At 32.0% G+C, this 12306-nt stretch overlaps 1 protein-coding gene across 1 annotated transcript; it reads right to left on the reverse strand.

Annotated features, from left to right (window-relative positions):
• Positions 1-1519: 1519 nt before the first annotated feature.
• LOC134253092 (uncharacterized) lies at positions 1520-8577 on the reverse strand. The gene is made up of 8 exons (XM_062735604.1): positions 8537-8577; positions 7929-7964; positions 6115-6194; positions 5881-5952; positions 5441-5555; positions 4350-4444; positions 2375-2443; positions 1520-1810 (listed from the first exon to the last, which is right to left on the reverse strand). Exons 1-8 carry the CDS (start codon positions 8553-8555, stop codon positions 1715-1717), a joined length of 582 nt encoding a protein of 193 aa, XP_062591588.1. The 5' UTR covers positions 8556-8577; the 3' UTR covers positions 1520-1714.
• Positions 8578-12306: the final 3729 nt, after the last annotated feature.

Below are 12306 nucleotides of genomic sequence, written 5' to 3' on the forward strand. Positions count from 1 at the left end.
TATCGGTATGTTGATATCACTGAAGGAGTACGGGGCATGACAAAAAAATTGATGCAGAATCCAAACTTTAACTCATTAATTTTCTGTAATTTGCGATATTTTTCGCTAATGTTCTCATATATACATGTATCTTTAAATTGTTTTATTATCATATATTTGGATCTCTGACGTAATATTGGAAATACTAACAGAAATATAGTGATTTTTCTCTGATGCGAGTCCTGTGAAAACAACTGTGAAAATGACGTCTCCTGAATTGACGGCGCACTACACCTTTGTTTATTTATGTGTAATGGTCGAGACATAGATCCAAAATATGCATAATAAAACATGTAGTAAACTACGGTATTCGTGACATCCGTCCACAAATAGCAAATTGAAATTTTAGACCATGATACGGGAGGACGGGAAGGAGAGCATCGACGAAAATTCAATTTAGACTGACGGTTTAGGATAGCTCAGTCGGTAGAGCGCTCGCTCCGTGATCGGAAGGTAGTGAGTTCGTATCTCGGCCGCGACTGACCTAGTCGTTAAAATGGGTAGCAGCTGTTCCTTCGCCAAGCGCTCGGCACTTTGAAGTGAAAGTTGCGGATCCTTCGGATGAGACCTTAAAAACCAAGGCCCCTTTCAGCGGCAGGCGTTGGCACGATAAAGATCCCTCACTGCTCAATGGCCCTGAGTGTCGTGTAAAGGTCAAAATTTGAAGCCCTTCATCGGCAAACGCTGACGTCTCCATATGATTGAAAAAAATTCTTGAGAGGGACGCTTAACAAAATACAATCAATCAATCAATCCCGACTTTACAGAACTTGATTGAGAGTCACCAATATCACACTATATCTCATAAATACCTGCAGTTTTTGGTTTTACAACAAAAACTATTCTTTACTTGTTTTAAAGATTTTAAGTTTGACAAGAAGAAGGATATGGAGATAAAAAACAGTATTCAATCTCAAAGAAATGGTGTTTGAATGTTGAGTAGATTAGGTAACTCAAGATATACAGGTACTCTTGGGAAAATTTTGAGAAGATGAAAGCTCAATCACATAAATTCTTTAATGCCTTGCGTCGAAGATTTTTCTGCTCCGTGACTTAATGATAAGTTTAAAAAAAATCGCTCAAAATTGATACCAATTTACAACATTTTGATATAAAATTTTGAAGACCATATAAGTAAAAAATTGTTTCTATTATGTGTGACATTTTGCCCGATTATGTCGTCAAATATTTTTCTGTGCAAGTCCGCGTAATTTTTGAATGGCCTTCGTGGATTTACTAATTATATCCTTTTGAGGAGATAAATATCCTGTTATAAAGAGGTAAGTAACTAGTTGGGAAATAAACATTAAACATTAACTCAAGCTATTCTTTCGTTCATTGCATTAAATTCCAAAACATACAAGTAATAAAAAGCACATAAAATGGTTTCAACATTGATTTATTTAAACTTTAGATAGCCTTGATAGAGTAAACATTTAAACGTTTGATGATACATACAACTACCTCTGTCATTGTTTCCCAAGAAAAAAGAAATTGTTTTCAATGTGATATTCATTTTTTTTTAATGCAAGGTATACCGTTCCTTTACAAACTCATGTTTCATTCTTTTTAAGTGGAGCTGTTGAGTAATTTGTTTACCACCCAATTTTCTTTGAAACGGTCAGGGTTAATTTTTTAGTAGTTAATTGAATCCATAAATTTCCCTCGACTTCAGTTACTTACATTGAATGTTACATAGGTCCCTTAGACAGCATTTTGAACACCCGTCTATATTTCTTTTCCCAAAAATGTCTACGCTTGAGGTACAAGCCTGAAAAGAAAATAAAGATACTTTAGAAAAGGTTTTTTAATGAATTTTGTAATAGAATGATAATCCAATCAGTTAATTGATATATAATTTTAGAAATAAATTACAGTTTCATACTGATAAAACATGTCTTATAAAATCTTGAAATTGAGTTCGGGGGATTGTACAAAATATGCTAAATATTTACTTGATGATAACGAAACTTGGTATAGAAACTAACAAAAAGAATAAGAAATCTTATAAACAATATTATGGGAGTATACACACTATGTAACATGTAAAAAAAAACAAAGTATCTCAATATATCCCGGTTAATATATCCTTATTAAAAAGATTTAATTAATTTTAAAATATCATTCTGACTTTAATTTTGAAAACTTTCTGTTCATATTTATAACGAAAGTTTTGAAACGAAGCAAAGTTTGTTTTTGCCATAAAGGACATAAAAACACTTTTATAATACATAATGCGTTTAATATACAGAAATCGAAATGATACATGTTCCTTCAGCATTTCTTTAACTTACTGATGTGTATTCAATGAAGAATGTATAAATTCCTTTCTTACCTGTTTATTGATGCAACCGGATGTGTAATGCAAGTTTCCAGACTCAACCTCTTTCTGCAGATAGCATGCCTGTATTCAATATATAGAGAATAATACATACCCATTTCCATATCACATCCTGTATCAGCCAGAGACAACAATATTGGTCGAGGGCTGACACTAGATATACTGAGGAAAAGGGTATGTTTTATTATGTTTTTTTACATACGTATTAATGAAACACATTACACATTAGGTTGAGAAAAAAAGTAAATAATCATGCACAGACTTCCTACATGTACAAGGTCTATTGTCTCATATTGTTTGGGTTTTATTTCTACAAGTACTTCTATTCAAAATGTAGGAGTGGGAAATTGAAAAGTTCAGAAAACTTAGAATTGATAACATGTTTTCAATTTGAATAAAATTTATGACTTTCATGTCAATAAAAAATGATCATATATACACATGTACCTATCGGGAGATCATCTTATTTTATAACGTCAAAAAACACGGAAATGACGACAGAATCCGTTGTTTCTAGTATACGAGGGGCATTTCAAAAGTTCTGGCAACTGTTTAATAAAAGATTAACCGTTTTACGGAAATTATTGAGTTTGATATCATTGGAAAGATCAGAAAAATATACACATATTGTGACGTCACTTTATAATTTTTATGACGTAAAAACTCCGAAAATGACGTCAGAATATAGAATGTTTAGCATACTGACCATAAAAATGACGTAACAAAAGACACAATTTGATCAAATTAAAATTTCCAAGACAACTTTTGCTCATTACTCGGACGCAAAGTAACGGACGCAAATGCCATTTGGTGGACTGTTTACATAGACTACAATCTATCATATGGTATTTTATTTTGGAGATCTTCTTGTTCTGAAATGGTTTTAGCAAGTGTCAAAATTAGCATGGTTTTATCGAATCTCGCTCAAACTTTTGTGTAAAGGAGACCTAAATGTGAGAAAAAGACAAAGTTGACAATCAAAGAAAAATAGGCGATCGTGTTACAAAATTCGATGGCATTAATTCGTCAGGTGTTTTAACCAGATTCGTGGGATCGATGAAGACTCAAGAGAAGTTAAGTTTAGTGTGCCCAATATTTTCGCGTAAAATCCAAAATGGCGGCGGCGCAGTTGTCACCCCACCGTACCTCCACATATTCGCAAATTTTAATGCATGGAAAATAAATAAGATTTTAAATGTCTGAGCAACTTATATTCATGTTTTGGATTCAAAAGTCAAAAGCAGTAGTGAGTTTTGGGGCGCCGAAGTTGAATTTATATGAAAAAATACGCACAGAATCAAGTCGGGGACAAGATTTAGTACATTTTATTCGCGAACGGTAAGAGTCCTGTTACTCAAAATATATTTGAAAAAAAAACTTCATTAATATACTTCAGTTTAATACAGAACATGTTTTATTTCAAACAATAGAAAGCTATATAAAAGACCGAAAAGCCAGCCGTATCATGTAAACAAAAATCCTAAATGAATATCTATGATAGCATAACCGGACAAAAACCGTGCTCGTAAACAAACCATACAATGAATAATGGAATTGCTGACAAACAGTATTATAGTCCTACTCTACCTCTTTTCAAATAAAAATTTTCTATGAAATATCTTTTAAAATAAGCCTTTGACAGAACTTTTACGATCGTCTCATGTGGATAAAAACGCGACTTTACAGTATGCTAAACATTCTATATTCTGACGTCATTTTCGGAGTTATTACGTCATAAAAATAATGAAGTGACGTCACATTCTGTAAATATTTTACTGATCTTTCCAATGATGTCAAACTCAATAATTTCCGTAAAACGGATAATCTTTTATTAAACAGTTGCCAGAACTTTTGAAATGCCCCTCGTACTAACCATAAAATTGATATAAATAGAGAATTTTTGTTGAAAACCAGATTGCAAATAAGATTCTTATTAAATTAATAATTGTAACCTATATAAAGCTGATACCTGATTAACTTCGCATACTTTCAGTCGGTCACAAAGAGTTGGATCTGATATGTTTTGACAATCAAAACAAATAGGTCCCCGATTAGACGGATATCCTGTAAAATATCACATACACGTATTAGTATTTTTGATTCATTTTTATTATATTTTAAATATAACCTTTATTTTGTTATTTGTTGTAGACTATGGTATTGGAAAATATTATATATACTTTGGAAAAAAAATGACAATCTATAATATTGCAATGTCTTAATGCTCTTTACTTGAATAATGTGTCTTAAGAACATCATGTTCTGAATCACTTTTTCTTTGTTATTGCATTATCAGGTGTGATAAATGCATTCAAAATAGCGCAGGCATATCTTTCTTTAAAGGTAAGGCCATTTTGCTACATTTATTATTATAATATTCATTGAACTTGAAACAGAATTTGACACGTCCGTTTCATGATTGGATTTATTACTAGAAATAGACATTTATCCTCATCTAACAACAAAGCTTTATGATGACATTTCAATCGTCAATACCTTTTTAATAGTCTTCATTTAGTAAGTTTTATGGTTGATACAACGACCTTGTCAGCAAAAACACCCTATCATTGAACTGGAATTCTCATTAAATCAAATACAGGCTGATTTTTCCCATTCTTAGTGATCGACTATATTAACACACTGAATTTACAAGGGATTTGTCCATCATTTCCAGATCATGATATAACACACGGCGGGTGTGACTGGTCGGCAGGGTATGCCTAGTCCTCTATGGATAGGATACCACATCGGATGTATTTAAGATCCATGCTTTCTTTGCTCCTGATTTCTATACTAACTTTTGAGCTTAGATACTATTTTTGTTATGTGTATTTCATTTTGTTTAGAGAAATATAAAAATACCGAGCACTTATGAAGTCTGTTTAACATCTAAATATAAAAAAAGGCAAACACAGACCCCAAAAACATCGGAGGTGAAACAGTATGGTATGGAGAAGAAGGCATACTTATTACCTGGTCACACTGTTTATGTGCTGTTACTTTTGATAGGGCATCATAAAAAAAGTCAACGCGTGTATGGAGCTATAAACAATGTCAAACCTGATTGAGAACATCCTTTGTTGTTGCACAGAGGGGAAGAACAACATTCCATACACAGGGTATGGTGGTGCAGTTGATCAACTCCGTGATTATTGTTATGACCTAATCCACAAGCCTTGAAAAGTTCCACAACGATACTTGTATAAAGTCACAAATATTTCTGAAATCACTTTTGGTAATATTTCGGAGTTTAAATAAGAAAATGCAAAATGTGGAAATTAAAATATTTTAGAGAAATAATTAAGCGAGCTAAGGCACTTCATAGACAGAAGAACTGACTTACTCAAGGTAGAGTTATTGCATGCACAAATGACATTACCAAATGATTTTAATCTGCGACGGATTAACTGATAAAATGAGCTACCTTAAAGCGTACAACAATTACAATCTGTATTCAAAAGTATCAAAGCCTAGTACTCAAGTTATAGTCAAAACGTTACCTGGGAAGATTTACAGCCGGTGTCAAACAAAACTGTTCCATTTTCTGACGTATGACTTTTCGTAAAGCAAACCTGTTCATGCCAGAATTGAATTTTTTATACAATATACATGTATATGTATTGAATGAAGGAGCATTTTGAAAAGTTTTTAATTACCTTTCTATTTGAAAACAACGTCAATTTTACAGCAGCTTATGATTGAACGTAATTAATTTTTGATATGGTGTAAATTACCTCTCCGTCATTACATTTTCTGACTGTAGAACAATATCTCGGAGGAATATCATTAGTACAGTTCAAACAGTGTAAAGCCGCTGAAAAAAATAAGATGTCAATATTATATTGCTAATGTATAGGAAGTTCTTTTTTCATCTGGTGATCAGAATATTTTCTATCCTTACATTATCATTAAGTGTGGAAAGTTCAGAATCTTGTAATACTTGGATATATATTTTGTTAATTTGTAATATTTGGATATGTATTTTGTTAATTCGTCAGTGTTGTGTAGGCTTTTGAGATATAATGGTGCTTCAAGCAATGCAAGACAAGCAATATTTAAGGGGGTTAGAAATATAATAATTTTATAGAAAACCCACTAACAACAAAAAGAGTAAGATTAACATATTTTTTGAACTGCCACCGCGGCGTTCCTGTACCAATGCAAGATTTGATATTCCAAATTCCGCTGACATCTATTTCAAAATATTAATATATATGAGTATTTAAGCTTAAAATTTATTACTAACTCAAGAATAAGATTATGAAAATTCACAAAAGGTTCATAATTTATTTTTAAGGTTTTCCTAGATTAATTCAAATGAAAGACTGTTTTAGTTTCGATGGACCAGATATTAAAAAGAAGGGGTTGTCGCTTTGTCATAAAGGATGAAACTTAACAGATCCATGTTAAAATTGCTTATCTCAAGATTGAGGGGCAATATGATAACCAACTGTCCTTCTGTGTTCAATAATCCAGAAGTGAAAAAAAGAATTAGATAGATTACTCAATCATTACATGCTGGTCCCTTCCGACAAAGCAGGTAGCACCATTGTCTTCGTTTGTAAGGTTCATTATAACTGTATTTTAGAAAAACCTGGATTTAATTCTGCAAGTGATATCCTACTTATACTTATACTTCCCTTTCTAGGGAACAAATTCCTCGAAATCATACATGTATGTCCGTATTGAATATTTTTTAAAAATTTCATAGAGCCAAAAGAAATTTGAAGTACCTTACATATATAGGATTCCAAAACTTCATAAAAAATCCCTACAAACAAAAATACATTGCAGGTTCCAGTATATGTTCAGTGAAGCATTTTTGTTACTCCTCACTACCATATTGACAGAAATGAAGGAAAAAACTTTATGAGAACTGTACAACAGTATATTCAAGAAGTCACATGAATCAGATGTGGATGCTAAAAAAGTCAAATGAACTTTTGGGCAATTTGAAATCACAAGATTTTTCCAAAATTAACAACTTGAAAACGTACGATTTTTGAACTTTATACACAACCATTCCCCCGGATAAATTAAAGTCAAGGCTTTTTGATATCATTGAAAGCTGCTTTTTTATTTTAACCCACATATTGCATACACAAGTACTTTGATTTTGACATCAAAAAGATGCTTGAATTTCTGATTGACAATATCTATGTGGTTTTTGGAGACCAGGTCTTCCAACAAGCTATTGAAAGAAATCCTATGGGTACCAATTGCGCTCTGTTATTAGCAGACCTATTTCTCCTCCATGACACCTGATCCAACCTCTGATGTTTCGGATGTACGTGTTCGCTCTGATCCTATTTTGTTTTGTTTTATGGACTTTGATTTTGAATACTGTTCATTAATTTCATACCCGCCTTTCGATTATATAAAGAAAATTGCTGTCTGTCTTTCAAATTTATATATTATGCACAAGTGCTGAAATGAAAAGAAATTCTTAAAATGCAATAAAATTCCATCACAAAGGAGAAAATAAAAAAAATCTTATCTATGTTGCAATGGGAGAATTGTATCACCATTTGTTTTCCTTGTTTCATACCTGTATAGGTTATGCAGGTCAGGAAAATAAGAATATCTGTAAATAGGTACGAAGATATTTATTGATCAATTACATGTATTTCATGCAGGTTCCATCAGGGTCTCCCGTCCTAAAACTTTGAGTATACTCAAAGAAATAATTATCAACTCAAGTCTTGAGAATTACTCAGCTAAGAGTTTGAGAATAAAACTGAGTTTAAAAAATTTTAATTTTTCTCAACTATTTATGATTGCCACTGATTCTGAGAATTATGGGTTTGAGAAAATTCTCAGACTTGAGAGCATTCTCATACCTAAGTATGTTTTATGACAGCGGACCCTGATATGTGTATATATTAACAAAGATAATTATTTTTATTTTGCGTATGATTTCTTTAACAAAGTACATTTACAAATATATGAATATAGCAGAAACGTATGAGTAGAATAACAGCAAAATGCCGAATAAAAATATCAGGCATTTTAATATCATAAAATTAATAATGCAGTGCACGTCGACACGTCCAAATACTTTTAATTTTCAAATGCCTTATATCAAAATAATGTTTTACAGTTTAAAAGCATGAACTTAAAAAAGTCAGCAGTAAGCTACAATATCATTTTCCTTACCTGTATAACGTGGCGACATTTTCTGCAATATTCTTGTCGAAAATGAACACCTGCATAGTTATATAGGTAAGCCGAGGCATAGATAAGAATACACTGTTGATAAAAACAGTGATTTTGCTTTAAGAATTAAAAAAAAACTAGTGCTAATTGTAACGGGGTTCATAACAGATGTTCCCAAACGTTCCTCAACTCACTTTTGGTGCCTATTCCCTGTACGCTTCAATAAATATGGCAAAATATATACATTTGAGACTTTAACAACGCCAAGTTCATTCAGATTTAAGCATTGCATGTGAGCAGATGTGAATACATGTGCGTAATTGCCATGTCATCTTGTCTATACAATCTATATATTTAAATATAGTTACTTAATATTAAAGTATTTAATCCAAAAGTATTTAAAGGTATGCTCATTCAAGTGTATTTTTAATTTAAGTCATTTCACGTACACGCACGTGTATACATGAGCATTGAGGTCATATCTTTTTGCAGAAATTCATTACATCTATCTTTGTTCTAGATCCCGTTGGTTGAAAAGCAAGGTAGTTATAGCTTTTTTAAAGTTTAAGCCAATCAGATTACAGCGCACGTGCATGCACGTCTTTACATGACAATTGCTATATATCATGTTGTAAGATATTTTAATGCATGACTATGTTCAAAATTTCATAGAATTTCGTCCCAAAAAAAGAAAGATATAGAGACTTTTGTTTCAGCTAATCAGAGCGAAGCGCCCGTGAATGCGCGTGAGATCTTGCTATTTTGAACATGTCATACATGTATTGTCCTTGCCATTAATACTGTAAACGTGGTTATATTGACGAGTTGAAAAATTGACGATTTTTTGTTTACGAAAATTGACGAGTGTTAATTTTGACGAAATATTTAAACAAGAGTTATGTATCTTTAAATTCACAGGGATACAAAGGCAGCGTCGGAATCACTAAAATTTAATTTTTATACAGACCATCTACAGTGTGTAAGATTGCACAAACTATCTAAGTGCGTAAGATTTGATTAAATAAACTGCCTTCGTAATTGTAATTCGTTTTCATTACAAGCGGTCAATTGCCTGAGGTGACAAACTAGATCAAACACGGCGTGATAATTACGCTAAGTTAGGCATGCAGTATTGGATACAATGATTTGTTTTTTAAAATATGTGATTATATATCACTATGTTTTCATAACTAATTACAAAAGATATTAAGGTGGAATATCCCTCTGATAGGAGAGATAACTCTTTTGATAAGAGAGATAACTTTCTTCAGACATTTTGTCATGAAATTCAGTGAATTGTCATGTCAGAGTTTACAAATTTCATTCATGGAAACCATTTTATGGTCAACTCAATCAAACTTATTCTAAAGTACAAATGTTGATTTATAGTTTCTATTGCTAGTATGTACATTAATGATTTATAATAATTTACTTAAAACATTTATACTCAGTTCCCTTAAACAGTGTAAATTGAGAAATCTCAATCTCTTAAAGCATAATTCTTCTAAATGTACAAAAATTTCGGATGCAATACTGTTTATAAACATTTAATTGATATTTTGTTTCATTAAAAAATATTTTCAAGGGCAATAATGGAACGATAACTCTTGTTTATGGATGCGTGTTATTTTACATGCACAGAAAACAATTTGTAATTGTGATTTAAAAAGCAGCGCTTCAGTATGTTTTCTAATGGGAATTAGATAGGTATGAGAGTAGATATTATTTTTATATATACCTCATATTTCTAAATTAATTGTGAGATAAAAAATAATTAATCTTTCTTTTTATCATCTCAAATTTTCTTCACGTCATGATTTGACATATTATTCATTTCTGAAAAAGTAAGCAACGCTTCATACTTCAAACTATTTTCCATTTGAATTTAATGCTATAGTTGTTGCTGAAAATCAATGTCTGGATTTTTGAAAAAAAGTCGTGAAATTTGGAGCAGAGGGATATTGTCCCTTAAAAGTAATTTTGATCTAGTTTTAATAGAGGAAAGCCGAGAAAACTAAGCGTTAATGTTGTACAATGGTCAATGTCTGTATGACGCTATATATATGATGTTAAGTTTGACGAGTGTAAATTTTGACGAGAAAAGTAAAATCGTCAATATAGTCAAAATTAGCACATCGTCAAAATTTCCAGGTTTACAGTATATCCTGATATTATGAGTTTCAAAGTATTTCATCATAATGTATAAAGTTACGCCTATATCAATTATATCGGTCATTATACGTGTTGCAAGTGCGCGCCTTTGCAAGCACGTGCGCGCAAAATGACCTGTTTTCGGCAAATCTACATAACATGTCTACTGACACTAAAACATTTTACCTTAATCGGATGAGGAGTTAAAAAGATTATTCGGGTACAAAATTTTCCAAAGAAGAAATAAGATAGAAGAAGAAACAGAGTTAAAACAATATGTATCCCCAACTTCTTTTGGGGAACATTATCAGTATCCTACCATTCATTTTAATGTTTATTTTACAGAAAGAATAACTACACTTAAGCCTAGTGACATGACTTCTTTTGAGGACCCGTCTGACTGTATCTAATTAACTCAAATCTTAATTATTTTACAATTAACACGTTTGGTTATCTTTTTGGTACATTACTGACAAACATTTACATTGAAAACGACGCTTTAAATTTACATGTATGTAAGGTAGTTAAAAAGCCTTCATGTGGATGTTAATACCAGAATGTTGCGCTTGACTGAGTTGTGTGTTAATTCTGTCAGGTTAATATTCGGAGTAGGCGGGACATTTCATCGATCGATTGAAAACCTTATAGCCAGTTATAATATAGCCTCTTTGATATTATGCACAATACAGCATAGTAAACATAAAGAACATCTCAATGATTAGGTCATTTTATTTTTTAAAATAGAGTTGCTGGGGAGGATCGGGTCATGGAGATGTATATGTACTCAATCTCTGAATTCAGATTTCTTCACCAATTTTGGTTTGTTTCTAGGGTCGAAATTTAACAGTCAAATAAACTGACAAAGGAAGCATACTTGTCTATGAAAGCGGGAAAGCGGGAAAAAATCATATTAAAGAAAAACCTCTCTATTTTTTTTCAAAAATTGCGCCACATCGAATATCAAATACCAAACAATCTCTCTTCTTTTTCTCTTTTATCATACTTTTGAATGTACACTACAGTGTAATACTTAGTGCATAGTAATGATGTGCGAAATATCGTTTTGCGAGCTGCATGTGGTGACTTTTTATCACCAAAACAGTTTTATTAATTGAATGTGTAATGTTTTTTCCTACTTGCTGCTAGGATTACAGTGTTAAACCTTCTACGCACTTGAACCCTGTATGCCTATAACATTTTTAAATTCCATGAGCCTCAAACCAGTTAGAAGACTGGGACTACCTCTTTAAAATTCTTTGAGCCCCCAAAACGTCCCCCCTAAATCCAAGGACTGAAAAATAAAATATCATTGTAATTTGTTTCATTTTATACTCCACTGCCCTAGGAAAATAGAGTAAAATATTGAGTGATTGAAAGTTTATATGTTGGTCTCTTTTCGACGGGATGTTAATCCGACCTATATCTATGTAGTGTATTATTTTTTCTGAATTTTTTAATGTACCAACAAAGATCAAAGATATCTGAGTCTACAAATCACAGGCTTGTCCAAAATTCTCCCTTGAAAGTGCTGAAATTCCAATAGCACTACACCTACGGTTCTTTTACACAAATTTGGACAGGTATGCACTCACCATGCATTCCAGCTTTGAGAATTGGTG

Source organism: Saccostrea cucullata, unplaced genomic scaffold (assembly GCF_032062105.1).
Source record: "Saccostrea cucullata isolate Sc308-1 unplaced genomic scaffold, CSIRO_AGI_Scuc_v1 ctg7369, whole genome shotgun sequence".
Classification (NCBI taxonomy): domain Eukaryota; kingdom Metazoa; phylum Mollusca; class Bivalvia; order Ostreida; family Ostreidae; genus Saccostrea; species Saccostrea cuccullata.

What these genes read in the sequence shown, in the direction of transcription:
- LOC134253092 (XM_062735604.1), bottom strand. An exon ending in CCGGCTGTAAATCTTCCCAG is followed by an intron (nt 5,556 to 5,880) that starts GTAACGTTTTGA and finishes GAACTTTTCAAG; the next exon opens with GCTTGTGGATTAGGTCATAA. An exon ending in CCGGTTGCATCAATAAACAG is followed by an intron (nt 1,811 to 2,374) that starts GTAAGAAAGGAA and finishes TTTTCTTTTCAG; the next exon opens with GCTTGTACCTCAAGCGTAGA.